This window comes from Dermacentor variabilis, chromosome 4 (assembly GCF_050947875.1).
Source record: "Dermacentor variabilis isolate Ectoservices chromosome 4, ASM5094787v1, whole genome shotgun sequence".
Classification (NCBI taxonomy): domain Eukaryota; kingdom Metazoa; phylum Arthropoda; class Arachnida; order Ixodida; family Ixodidae; genus Dermacentor; species Dermacentor variabilis.
The window spans coordinates 177,883,086-177,897,429 of NC_134571.1; the positions used below are offsets into that span (position 1 = coordinate 177,883,086).

Sequence of the window (14,344 nt, forward strand, 5' to 3'; positions counted from 1 at the left end):
TTACGGTTGAATAAAGCCATGACACAATGTTCATCATGGGGCTTCATAGTGCTACTTCCAATCAAGCAGCCAGAATACAGGGTAGCAAAGTGCCAAGGGTTGATGAATACACACACAGTCGGAACGCCTTTCAAACAAAGTGCTTGGGGCCTTCAAAAACCATTCATCGTACAGGTCACATTATTGTAAAGGCTACATGCCGCACAGCCTGCAATATAACCAGGACAGAATTATTCCTTCATTATACAGGTCACTTCGTTGTAGAGGCGCTTTACTGTAGATTACTAAAGTAAAAAGGCAGGAGAAACCTAGCCATAACAAAACAGTGTGCTATAGGGGTAGGACAAGTATAAAGTGTGTTGTAGGAAGGAGTCGTTTTTGGGCATGTTCTGAAACTTAATGTTGTGTTAAAAATCTCAAGTGCAAGAAATCAGTCGATGGTCAGTTGGAAAGCTAGCTTTAGATGCACAATGTGTAACTAGAAATGCATCAGTACAGGGGAACACCGAGCTGTCCTTTAAGTGCAAAAGCAGCTTCGACATCATTTGATCAGTGGGCAGCTACGGCATCAATACCTGCTTTAGGTAGAATGACAGTAAAAAAAATGGCCAGGTACACTAATCTATTCCATATGTATAACGCATTAATGGTGTTTAAGACACGCAGAAACAGCGTTGCGAGTATGCTGGCACGTAGGCGATCGCTCGGTTTATTGAATGATGTGGAAAAAGCACGCAGGTAACCGTGCCCCTGGTTTCATTGACTGCAGCCCTTCCATCACTCGCACTGACAATTAGTATACAGGGCAGCATGCCGTCGTATTGAAGGTCACAATGAAACATGCAACCAGAACGCGTGGTATTTGACAGGCTGCAAAGAAGGGCTAGGGATCGCGATGAGCCTAGCTCCAAGTATCGAACCAGTCTTGGTTTACAGCATGGTGCTCACCACCAGCATCACGTATCCGCCAATGAGACCTTTGCCGACAAGCAAAGGTATCGGAGTCTCCACAGGCGTCGACACGATAAACAAACGTAAAAGTAAGACATTTTAAAGAACTTACCGGATGGTGTTGCCGGTCTTCATCCTGATCCACTGTGGAATCGGCCGGTTCTGTTTGAGCTTCTTGGCGAGCTTCTGTTTTATCCGGAACGTCTTGTGGGCAGCCTGGAAATATCAAACCGCTGGGTTAGTCATCAATGGTCGTAACAGCAAAAACAACAAAGAATAACATCTCATTTCCCTCAATCTAATAATATTTGTGGTGTACCGCGCGTGCACAATTATTAAATATGAATCAAAACACCTCAACATACCATGTCGCCGTTCGCAAGATGGCTTGAAAAAGAGGAAAAGGAAGTGAGTATCGATAGTTTTTGTGGAACTGCTTCAGCCTCAGTTGCGAATTCCTCAATTACTAAACAAACTTACCCAATAATTTTAATATTACAGATTTATGAAGAATTAAAATAGATTTATTATTTATTGTTATTATGTGTAGTGTAATTGCCACTAGCTTTAGAATTAACAAAAAGAGAGCTATACACGCTGATCCAAGCGTATCCAAGTCTATCCGTTCGCGTCTTCGGGTGATTTGGCGCGTGATTTTGTGTGAGACGAACTTGTGCGTGCTAACGGGTTGAACAAATATGACGTGACAGCGCCAGCAGCAATGGAGCTTTTCGATGCCTCATCGCCTGGTCGTCATGGAGGCCAGAACTGTGGTCACTCGTCCATCAAAGAACTGCTGCAGCAGGTGTACAGCGCACACATTGGCGTAACTCAAGGTACGGCAGTGCCGCTGGGGCCTGTCATGCGAAACTATAACGCTTCAACCATTCTTCTATCATTTCTATTCTCTTTATATGTATTTTGCGCTCGCGCCATACGATTGCCATGGAAGTAATCTCGGCGCAGCTGATCGCATTGCATGGGGAAAGCGCCAGCGCAGTGGGTGACCGGGAAGTTACTCCATTTTCTCTGCGTAAGAACATGTGATTTGTATCTCTGGTCAAACTGAAACATGCACCTTTGTGTCTGCCAAACGAAAGCAGCTCAGAGCTTTAAGGCTGAACGAAATGCTCTGTCCCTCGACACAGTGCGCGTCTGTAGGCATTTGTCCGGACGTCCACCTTAAATGCTAGAAACGTAGAAACTTTCAAGAATGCGACAGTGTAACCGCTGTTATCAGAACACGAGTGGTGGCTATTCAAGTTACCTTTTGGGACTGGTGCACTCATGTCCAGCACTGAACGCACCGCTAGCCAATGCGGTTCTTATAACTTCGTTACGTCTTGTCGCTGGTTAGTGAAACTGTTAATTGCTGAACGGATTCGAGTTTTGCGATGAGTTGCCCTTCGAAACAAGCACATTTTCGAATTTGCTAGAGCATGTTTAAAATGGGATTGTTGCGAAAAACGCTCATCGCGCTGACTTCCAACTAATGTTAATTGAAAGACTATGGAAATAGGTACACATGGAACTCGACGCCCGTGTACTCGATGAAGCAATGTACTTAATCTGAATGAAATCTACACTTTGTCGGCACCCTTCTCTTCAGCTTCATTAATGCATGGCTTCAAGTCAGCTTCCTGCCAGGCGGTGTTTGTAGGACCATCTAGATTATACTCAACAGGAAACTGCACTGAAAAAAGGAAAACGGCTATTCATTCAGCTGTCGTTTACAATAACCATCCGATTAAACCATCTAGTGAGACAAAATTTCATATTATCGATAACCATTTAAAATTCCGCCTTCATGTGCGTTCCGTAGTTCAAAAGGCTTCATATGACTTGCATGTGCTGTCGAAATGTCGAAACTATTTCCCTGCCCACATACTTATCAATCTTTACTACGCATTTGTTCACTCTCACATTAGTTACTGCTTAGCGAGCTGGGGTTTCACATACAAAACTCATCTGTCACCAGTGTTTACACTTCAAAAAAGAGCTCTTCGCAATATAGCACCCAACAGTATGCATATTAAAAGTGAAGATTTATTTAAAACCCTCAACATCCTCAACATTTACGATTTAACAACATACAACATCGCCTCCGTCATGCATCAAATAGTTGAGGAAAAACTGGCCTTGACAACAGTCTCGCTCCATCCCTCACTTCGCCATGTTGGAAACGCATCTCGCTGTCGTTTTTTATTGCCTAAGGTAAATACTAATTACGGTCGCTCTACACTACAGTTTACAGGCACCTCAGTTTGCAATAAGCTTGATAGTGACCTAACCACTCTAAGAACATTGCATACATTTCTTAAACAATTAAAACTCTCACTTATTAACAATGCGTAACACTGCACATGCTTGCACATGCCCTCACTTTTAATTTTTTTTTCTTTTCCTGTGCCGATGTTTTTGATGACGTAAAAAAAAAATTGTTAGAAAAATGTATCTCATTTGTGAAATGTTCCCTACTGCTGTATTTTCTTGTTTTACTTATTCAGCTATCTCAGTTTTATGTGATTTTGCCGTATAAAAAAAACAAAAACAGCTGCCATAGAAGTGTTTTTTTTCCTAATAGCAATCGGTAGGGACCCTTTAACAAATTTGTTGGGTCCCAACAGTGTGTACTTTGCAATTGTATACGTTCATTATGTTAAATAAACTTTAAAACTTTCAAAAAATAATTCGTGAGCATTCACTTCATTTTCCATTCTTTTGCTATTATCACTCGCACCAAATGGTGCATTGTGGTGATGAGGTCGGTTCGGTGCTATTTGAGCTAATGACTTTGGACCAAGAGAATGGAAAATTAAACTGATCATTGGGTTCATATGGATGGCTACAATGCTTTCTTTGAAGAATGCAATGACACATGATTGGCATTTAAGTTTGGTGCAGTCAACAAAATTTCCTGGGTATCAAGTGAAGGGGACCAAGGTATTGTTTCTTGTGGTGTAGCAGTTCATGTGAACACTGGTGGTATAGCCAGCTGTTTCTTCTCCTTCTGCTTAAAACATTTAAATTTGAGCTCTAGAAGCGAAATGGTGCATTAGTGACTATACGATGTGTGTAATAAATCTAAAAAATGATGTAGGTTATTTACCTATCATGTATATATATAAAGGTTACTGTAATGTTCCTTTAATAAGGGTGGCTGGCCAAGTCTAGCAGAATTTGGCAGTTACCATCACTGAATGAGACAGCTACAGTCATCAGCAGGCTTGCTGATTCATTGCCGCTAAAATGTTTCGTGTTATACTAATGTTGAAGGCTGGGCTAGTTGGTAGCTGTCGTTGTGATGCATGTTTACAGTGCTAGGGAAGAAGAAGACATATACATGTCCCTGTGGCAATCATTTAGTGGTAATGCCATTACGTTGCTGAACTTAAATTTGCAGGTTCCATACTGGCTGCGGCGGCCACATTCTGATGGGGGCAGAATTACAAAGGTGCTTGTGTTCATTAGTTGTATGTTAGGTGTCAGGTGCATGCTAAAGGACCTCAGGCTGTTAAAATTAAACCGGAGACCCCACATGGCATGGTTGATAATCACATTGTGGTTTTGCCGTGCAAAATCCCAGAGTTGACGGATACATGAGGTGCACAGGATGGGTGCTGGCTTTACTGTGCCAAGGTTACACATGCACGAAAGACACACTCGCATGAAAATTCGAGAGCACATATATATTTCAACTCTCCCATCAAATCAATCTTCCGAATTGCCCATCAGGCACGTGTGCTAAGGTTGCAGTGAACATTAATGAATGCCATGTGGTCAGAGTTAATTCAGAGCACTCCTCTAGAGCTCCTCACATATAGCTAATGTGTTGCTCTGTGACATTAAAGGAACACTAGATAGAAACTCTATACCAATTTATACTCATAAAGAGATCTTTCACAATTATCTCCATTAATTTTGCATTAATAGGTTGGTTAAATAATTGTGGCAGATGCCATTGATGAAGGTTGTCAATGGCACCGGTAGCTTTCGTGTGTGACCTGCTGCATATTCCCATGCCACTTGTGTATAATGAAACCTTATTGGCACTTCGGCAGATGCATGAAATGGCAATCTCACTGCACAAAATGCCAAATGATATCACAACAGGGCGTATCTTGTTGCAGTCACAGCATCCCAGTTGAAATCCTATAGCAACCTCCACTATCCCTGGAATCTGGGCTGCAAACTTGTTGTAATGACTGCCCATCATGTAGCCACGCTTGTCGCAAAGCTGCCTGTTGTGGATGGGGGGCTAACGATTTAATATGTTTCGGGCTGCATATCCCTTGTGTCACCTTGGCACATCCATTACGGAGGATGGGCCGAGAATGAGCACATACGGATATAGCACGTGCACTACTGAAGTTGTCTATTTGGGCATGTACCCAGCGACCCAAGCTGTCTGTTCAGGTGCTTACCCAGCGATGGGTGGCCCATGTCGCCTACTTGGCAGAACAGCAGCCTACACTGAGAGGCCCAAGCTGACTCCACTCCTTTGAAAAGGTGGAAACAGACAAACCGCAAAGTGGGGGGGAGAGCCGAAGAAAGCTATCACTTAAAGTAGTGAAAGTCTAGGTCCTGCTTTTTGAATTTCACGTTGAGGGCTCATTGCTGGTACATCAGTTAGGACTTTCATACCCCTGTCACACGGACGCGGCTGAAGTCCTTTTAACTCCCTTCAACCAAGGATGCCTTTATCTCGAGGGAGATGCGCGCCGTGTCACACGGCAGTCCTTTAGCAAAGGAAGTTTAAGGAAGTTCCTAGCGAAAGGAGATGGAAGATCTCCCTTGGAGACTGAAGGGAGTACTCTTGTTCCCAGCGTGCTTGAATTTCGCGTCAAGAAATCACCCCCATTTTTTAAAATTTCACTTTTACCAGCAATTATAACTGTTTTTATTGCATATAATATAGTATTTGAGCACTGACAAAGATATTTAAGTTCAGCAGCTACATTCGACTCTCGAACCGGGCGTTCTCGGAATGGCTGCTGCGTTTGCCCTGACTGCGCCATTCTTTGTTGTTTTGGTCAACGTGATCACACATCTCGCGCATGCGGGATGAGTGATTCACGTCTTTCCCAAGAGGAGCAAACATTTTTAGCAATATATAACGTGTTTCTTTCATGACTGTGTACAAGGCGAGCAGCGCCTAATGGGCCCCCAGCGGCAGCTTTCAAAAGCTCGCTTATAGGCCGTGTGACACGGAGCTAACTCCTTTGAGGTGAAACTCCCTTGCGGTCCTTTAGGGAAGGAAGTTTGAAGGAGATCCGAGTTGCTCGTGTGACACGGGTATCAGACTGACTCCAGCCAAATAAATGAATTTTATTAGCCCGATGTTTTGGAGCCTGTTTGGCTCCTTCTTCAGGGTATATCAGTGTGACATCGTGGATTTCAATGTATTTTTTCGTCATTCTGGCTTAGTAAAAGCTCTTGAAACCTGTTATAGTCATGGCACTCTTTGGCTTGAGACGTCTTCATGTGAATCAGCTCCATTAAAAAAAAAAAAACTATGAAGTTTAGTGTCTAGTTTTTTTTTAAAGTACAGTGTAGTTCATCTCTGCCAATGAAAAATTAGCTAGGCTAGAGCAGACACATCAAAATGCATCATGTCCTGATTAGGCGGTGTGGGAACGTTGAAGCGGCGTTGCCACCCACCTTCTTTTTTCGCACTTGTTCTGGTTAATGCTGCAATAAGAGTGACTTTTTTTTTTGTATTGAGGAAAGGTAAGTTACTAACGGAGCTGAAACAACTTTTCTCTATAGTGTCCTTTTATATTAAGCTCCATCTATCAATCGTCCATCTATGTGATGTTTGTGTCATTAACTAGGCAGTGCATGACTTGTGGTGCTTACTTTGTTCTGACCATTTTCAGGCCTGCAGAAGCAAGTCTCGTCGTTGACTTCACTCCTCTGCGAAAAGGATCGAGAGTGAGTTGCCATTGATGAATGTTGCTCCACCTGTGTTTTTTTCTGTGTGTATCTTTCTTTGTTCTTTGTTATTACACACTGACATGCACAAGGGTGCCTGCAGTTTGAAAATTCATGCACTTCGAAGTACAAGTGCCTTCTTTTCAAGGAGTAAAGTCAATTTCAACTTTATTTTTGCTTTTGTCTTGAACGAAGGTCCAAATACGATAAAGCCTAGAATAAATAGTGGCAAGCATCAGCGCGGCCTAAATTATTTACTATAATTTCATGTTTCTACTAACCAGTTTCGCCCAGGAGGTAGGCGTGTCATGAGCATTACATAATATTACATGCTGACTCAGTCCAGTCTCGTGATAGCTGTGGCTACTACACGAATGCAGCCACAAGAAACATGCACATTAGTCTTGCTTATATACTAAAGAGAAAAGTTAGTTGAGCAGTATATTTGGAAATTGTGCTTCCGCAATATAAAAAGAAAAAAGTCGCAGTTTCGCCCGAAATGCGAAGCATCGACTGCAATAGCAAATTAGAAATGCGAAGCATCGATTGCGATAGCAAATTACTAGACAGCTATACGAAGTGAAGATACTAGTTTTATTGGCCATATAAACTTGGAAACATAAGTTCACAAGCTAAATTAACAAGCATGGTGTCAGTGCGCACAGGCAAACATGAACACTTCACACTCGATGACCACAGCGCTTGCTGGCAAAGTGCTGGCGTGCAGAAGTGCAGTAGCAGCAGCGAGCAAAGTGACCTTCATGCTGTCTGTTGCTTCAACACAAACTGAGCGGCGAGAACACAGCGTGCACAAAGGTATGCAGGTCGCTTTCAAGATAGGGCGTGCACGGTTGCGCAAAGTATGCATTTGCTGCCAAAGTAGAACGCTACCCGCCCTCCATCCTGCGCTGCCTCCCTGCTTTGCCATGCCATGCTTTGCAAGATTAAGCCATGGTCGTCGGTTCCCCTTGCACGCGGTCGCAAAATATGCAGTTGCTGCCAAAGCACACTGCCCCCCCCCCTTCCTCCCTCTCATCCCCCCACGGCCTTTGCGCCACGGAAGACGGTGCGTTTTCTCTCAGCTTTCCCCCCTTGTGTGTGCCAGATTGAGCCGTGATCATCAACTCCTCTCATGAGCTTTCACTCACACGTACAGCATACGCTGCGCAGCGACGGTGTTATTGCCCCTGGACTTTATACGGAACATCACGGCGATGTTGATGGCAAGAATGCGCTTGGAGTGTCCATATATTAATCCGCATAGACATAGGAAAGAATGCTTTATCAGTCTAAACTGACTGCGAAACTGAAGCGAGACTGAGAATGAGGTAGCAGGTTTTGATTTCCAGTCATGGCAGCCGCATTTTCATGGAAGTGCAATGCAAAAATGCTCATGTTCTTATTAGATTTCGGTGCTCAAGAAAAAGAACTCTGTGTGGTTCATATTCATGCCTAGCCTCCACACTATGGTGGCTCTCATAGTCTCAGTTTTGCTTTGGAATGTTGAAGCACATATTATTGCGTTAGCATTACAGGGTGTCAAAGTGGGAAAAAGTGTGTGTGTATTGTGAGAAGCTGGTCTTGTGGTAGTGAGGGGATGAGACAGCTTTGAAGAGAATGTGTGTATGTGCATTTGCGTGTGTGAATCTGTGTGTACATTTATAAAGGTGTCGAAGGAAGTTCACCTTAGCAATTTCAAGAACTTTTGCTGGACTAGCATGGCCTAGCATGCATACATACTGTGGGATCTCTCCTCCCGTACTCTTGGGACAAAGGAACGACAACACAGTAGTGCAAACAATCACAAGGGCATTTATTGCACCTTTCATAGATCAATGCCTGCTAGCCGAGTTGCTATCCACAAAACATGCCGATGGGCGCGCGACAAATCTAGAAGTCCGACTTACTGTGACCGCATAGCGAGCGAATAGGTTCGCCCCATGCTGGATCCTAACGCCTGGTCGTTCGCGTGTACGGTCACGCCAACGGTGGCGCATTCCAAGGCGGCCACGCGAGACGGTCTCACAGAAGCGTGGGTCGGCGCACGCGCAGCACGGCACGTCCGTCCCGCTTGCTTCCCGAATCCAAAGAGAGAGCGCCTTCCGCTCCCGCACCCAAGTAACCCCGCCGGTAGCAGCGCAACACTCGCGCCATCTCTCGCGATGCGCTTCAACCACATCGACCGCCGCGGGCGTCACGCAGGTCACGCGGCGAAGCGGGATTGCAGGAGATGGGGGAAAACAAGATATCTGGGGACGCGCGTGAGTCGCGCATCCCCACAATACATACACACAATACATACAATACATACATACATACATACATACATACATACATACATACATACATACATACATACATACATACATACATACATACATACATACATACATACATACATACATACATACATCACTCATGTATAATCACGTGCCTGCTCTTCTAAATTCACCTGTTACATGACGCAATCGGACAAAAAAGAATGTTCCACATCCTCCTGCCATGGCTCTGAGTGGTGCTGGCTAACACTCCCACGGCTAGAACTAGTACACGTAAATACCCAAGTTAGGACGGACTGATGGCCGTCGCTGTAGCACAATTGGTAGTGCAACGCACACATAATAGAGAGGTTGTCGGTTTGTCTCCCATCGCTGACGAGTTATGTGTTCATCCACTTTCATTTTCCCTTTTCTCATTATTTTCTACATTTCAATCTCAACCACAGCTAATTACCTTTATGCTTTCCTTGACTTTATTGCCTGTCAGCTTTGGCTTTATGTGGTCGTAATATATATATTGTAATGAAGAAGAAGAGCACAAGAAACAAGGACAGCCAGATCGTCCCTCCCATGCCTGCAGTGCAACCAGTGGGCCAGCTGGATTGCCAGTGCTTAGCACGACTGTGAGCCGTTCGGGCTACCAGCTGTTCCTGCTCTGCGTCACCTGCCTTCTCGGTTACGAACACTCGCTACCTGTTCAGTACACCCATTACAATAGATATATATATATATATATATATATATATATATATATATATATATATATATATATATATCATATCATATCATAAGAAGCCAACAAAGACATCAAGGACAACATAGCACAAATTGCTTGTACTTACTAATTTAATTAAAGAAACTATAAATTAATGCCAATGAAAGTGGATGAAGAAACAACTTACCACAGGTGGAGAACGATCCCACGTATTCACATTACGCGTGCGATGCTCTAACCAATTGATGTTTCCCTATCCACTGTCTTAGGTATTTATGTTTTTGCTACTAGAACTAACCTTTGGAGTGTTAGCCAGCGCCACCACTCACAAACCTTGGTGGCGGATGTGGAACATCCTTTCTGCCGCAGGTGTCACAAGTACGTGATTTTATTGGGTGAAGGCAACTGGTCAATAAACCCACACATGCTACCTGAAGGCATCAATATTGCCGGATTTGATACCCTCGATCGTTATGTAATGAACGAGAGGAAAGGGGGTTAACCAAGGGGCCCGATTTTTATTCATCATATCATAAAAAGCCAACAAACAAAGACACAAAGGACAACATAGCAGAAATTACTTGTACTTACTAATTTAATTAAACAAATTATAAATTAATGGCAATGAAAGTGGCTGAAAAAGCAACTTGCTGCAGGTGGGGAACAATCCCATGTCTTTGCATTACACGTGCGATGCTCTAACCAATTGAGCTACTGTGGTGCCGTTTCCCCATCCACTTTCTTGGGTATTTATGTTTATACTACTAGAACTAACCTTGGGAGTGTTAGCCAGTGCCGCCACACACACACACACACACACACACACACACACACACACACACACACACACACGCACGCACGCACGCACGCACACACGCACGCACGCACGCACACACACACACACACACACACACACACACACATGTGAGGGCGAATCAGAAAGTCTTTGCCCTTATGTTTTATTAGCCAAAATAAGGTGCATACAAGTAATTACACATATACATACTATTCTACGTACCTTACACTATTTTTCCACATAGTCCCCACACCGGTTCAGACATTTGTCCCATCGCAGCACTAAATTTGAGATGCCCCTGTCGTCAGCGACGCACGTGGCTCCCCCGAAAGCTCATTGTCATGCGAGTTTTCACTGCCTTTGCGAACTCACATCACCACCTCATGCTTCTCAAAGTGAAACACCTTTCCCTATATGTGGGCTGCATTTCCCCTTGGATTTCGATGGGCGGTCGTCCCTTCCTCCATAGGAAACGAATCACACTTTGTTGTTCATACACCGTGGACGTCTGAAGCGCAACGGCCATCTTCAACAACTGACAGCAGTGCCGTGCCAGGGAGCTACCAGCAGATACGGCTGGGTTGGTCCAAGAAAGATCTACCGCTGGGAAAGGATATGTTGACTTCACAGTTGAAGCTGTAATTTGGCTTAAAATATATAGGCAAAGACTTTCTGATTTGCCTTCATATACTATATAGTGTGACTGACAGTGGTCTGCCCCTTGGAGACGGAGGACATGCGCCAAGTGATCTCCTGAACAACACTTTGCAAAGTGGTGGACGTCGAATTAATCATGGTTCAGAGACCTCGCAGAGGTGTGACGTAATGCAAACAAATTTTTCCCGCATTTACCACTAAATTGTCACTTAATTTTTTTAATGTAAGTGTCCTTTTAACAATACAAGCTGTTTGCCTGCGGGGCTTAGAGTTATGTATAAGGTTATAACTGTAATGGAGATAATTTCAGCATTGAGGTTCCACTTCTACTGCCCTTTGCCCATTAACATGCATTAAATATTTGCCCATTAAATGGCAATGAGATACATTTTGTAACATATACATTAATAATATTACACATACGCAAACATTTAATAATAGCTCAGTGGGAGTGGCTGTTCAGTGTTCTGCTGCTGACTTGTGGTGGTACTTTCTTTTGAATAGGCTGCGCAATGCTTCCTGCCAACATTGTGCGTCTGTCAAGGACACCTTTGAGCGCTACAAGGCCAGCTACCAGCAGATCATCGAGAAGCTTGAGACCAAGATTAGCCTGCTTGGTACGTCTGATTGACTGTGTGGGGTTACCTGACATGGCTGGATTTGTTCTGATTGTGGGAGGATATCTTGGAGTGCATTGAAATAAGCATGGAAGCACATGACATTGCAATTTTGGAAGCTTACTGGCATCCTTGTAAAGTCTATGATCTGTGCCTTGTGCCAACGGTAATGTAATGCTCTGGAACTTAAAGGACAACAAAGAAACTTGAAAGGAGCCTAAGGGCATCACTATGAGCTGTAGGATAAAAACTGACAGGTAGGGTTAAGAAATGCAGACAAACGAACTTATAACGAACATGATAATTCTGCAATAAAAGTGGTCATTTTAGAAAGAGGACAGTGTGTATCACATAAGAGATGACCTAGCCGAGATCAAGGGGAAGAAATGAAATTTGGCAGGTCCTGTATTGAGTAGAACAGATAACTGGTACAGCAAAATGCATTGATTGGTCAGTTGGTACATGCTATTCACAAAAAATTTTAGTGCAGACAGGATGACATTAAGAAGCAGACAGAACAAGACACTGCTCTCAACTGACATCTTCATTATGTCACAGCCCTACTTATAAGAAAACAGACCTAAGCACCGCACACAGAGAAGACATTATGATAGACAGATCAAGAGAACAAATCATACAAAGGATTCTAAAAAAAAAAAAAAAAAATCCGTGTTGTACAGAGTAATAACATAAGCAGCACTTACATATTTCAAGTGATCTCAAAAAATGCTTCTCATAATTCTCGAGCGTTGGTATCCCAGCTCCTTCTCGATATCACGGTCTTGGTGAAAAGAGCTTGACACGGGCACAATTTGCATTCTCATGCTAAATGTGAGCTGGTTCCTGTTGGCAAAGACGGCTGATGCTCTCGTGGGTGCTCGATACAGCAGCCAGTCTGGCCGGCGTATGCTATGCCACACGTCAAGGGAATCTACATGGAGACAATTTAGTAGGGAATTGACATGTGTCAGTTGAGGGTAGCACCTCGTCCTGTGTCCTTCTTGTGTCATCCTGTTTGCGCTAAAATTTATTGTGAAGGTTTATTTGAAGAGGGTACGCAGCTGCATGGCACTGGACAGTGCAGTGAACTACACCATGGGTGGCATGTCAAGTTGATGACACTCCTCAGTAGAGATGCCTTACACAGCACAATCAGCATTTTCCCCTGTGATTTTAAAAAGCTTAAAGCTCCGTTTGTGCTTTGATGAGGGAAAAGACTGACATCCACCAAACCGATTGCAGGCTTACAACATCAAGGTGTGTGACCGAAGCATTGACATTACAACATCAAGGTGTGCGACATTGACATTGGAAACTTTCAGAGCATCGCCTGTTTGGTGATTTATGCAACTGGATCTGTCTTTAAGTAACCCAGCCTTGCAGTGCTTTATCTCGATGTGCCTTCAGGAGCAGCAGCCTGTGGCCGTTTGCCGCTTTCCGCTGGCTGTGGGTTTACTACATTTCAGTCGCATTGTGAATGCTTTTGTAACAGCGTTCATTGGTTGGCTATGTCTTCATGGGCACAAAAGTCAACAGTAAGCCTGCACATTACTATCCATTGTTTCAAATACTCGTTGTTTTGCCTGAGTGCCTGATTCACTGTTGGCAAGGTTTGTTCAACTACACCAACTTACCTGAGATAGTTTTGTTTCTCCGTGATGTTTCACTGGTATGTTATGTTCCTTCCTGCTGTCATGGTTCTGTTGATAATCTGCTTGCCTGTTCCACATTCTGATCTTTTTTTTTTTTTTTGCTTCATCACTGTGACCATGGGTATTTTAGTCATTGTGGACTCACACAACCCTTTGAAGAATCGTTTAGTGCGCTCTTTACAACCAGTTGGTTAATCCTTCTGTGGTTCTTATCTATCCCAGTGTTCATCCAGCTCAGTTGGATGTCATTTTGGTTCTGTGTATTTTAGAAGAATTGCTGTGCTCTGTGTGTTCGTGCCAATCAACTAAAGAATAAAGATTAAAGTTCTCAATTACTTTGATATCGCCAGGGGCACACGAGGAGGATGCTAATGGCAGTGCTGTTATGATTTGATGCTTGCTGTGGCTTTGGAGTCTCTTCTGCTCGCTTACCTGCTCTTGTTCTGTTTGCAGAGGGAAAGGTTTCTTCACAAGAGAAAGAGCTTCGTGAAAGGTAGGAATTCATTCCTTGCTTTGGCTCTATTTTCATTCTTTTCAAGAACATCTGCATTTTTTCAAGGACCCCTAGACCATCACTGATAATTTTGAAAACAATCATAGCATGCTCCTCTCTAAGCACTTCTGGTCTTCACGCATTGTGGCACCAATTGGTTCATATTTATTTATTTTATTTACGTGTCCTGTAAGCCTTGCTCAGGCTCATGCAGGAAATGTGTACAGATAACGTCTAGGCTGTGCAGAAA

General features: G+C 43.6%; 1 protein-coding gene across 1 annotated transcript in view; it reads left to right on the forward strand.

Annotated features, from left to right (window-relative positions):
• Positions 1 to 1,584: 1,584 nt before the first annotated feature.
• The window catches only part of LOC142579964 (uncharacterized), a 75,987-nt gene continuing 63,227 nt past the window's right edge, over positions 1,585 to 14,344 (forward strand). Inside the window, exons 1-4 of the mRNA XM_075690653.1 lie at positions 1,585 to 1,787; positions 6,831 to 6,885; positions 11,837 to 11,949; positions 14,055 to 14,094. Coding sequence (XP_075546768.1) covers positions 1,673 to 1,787; positions 6,831 to 6,885; positions 11,837 to 11,949; positions 14,055 to 14,094 — 323 coding nt within the window. The 5' untranslated portion in view covers positions 1,585 to 1,672. The remainder of the gene's footprint in view (positions 1,788 to 6,830; positions 6,886 to 11,836; positions 11,950 to 14,054; positions 14,095 to 14,344) is intronic.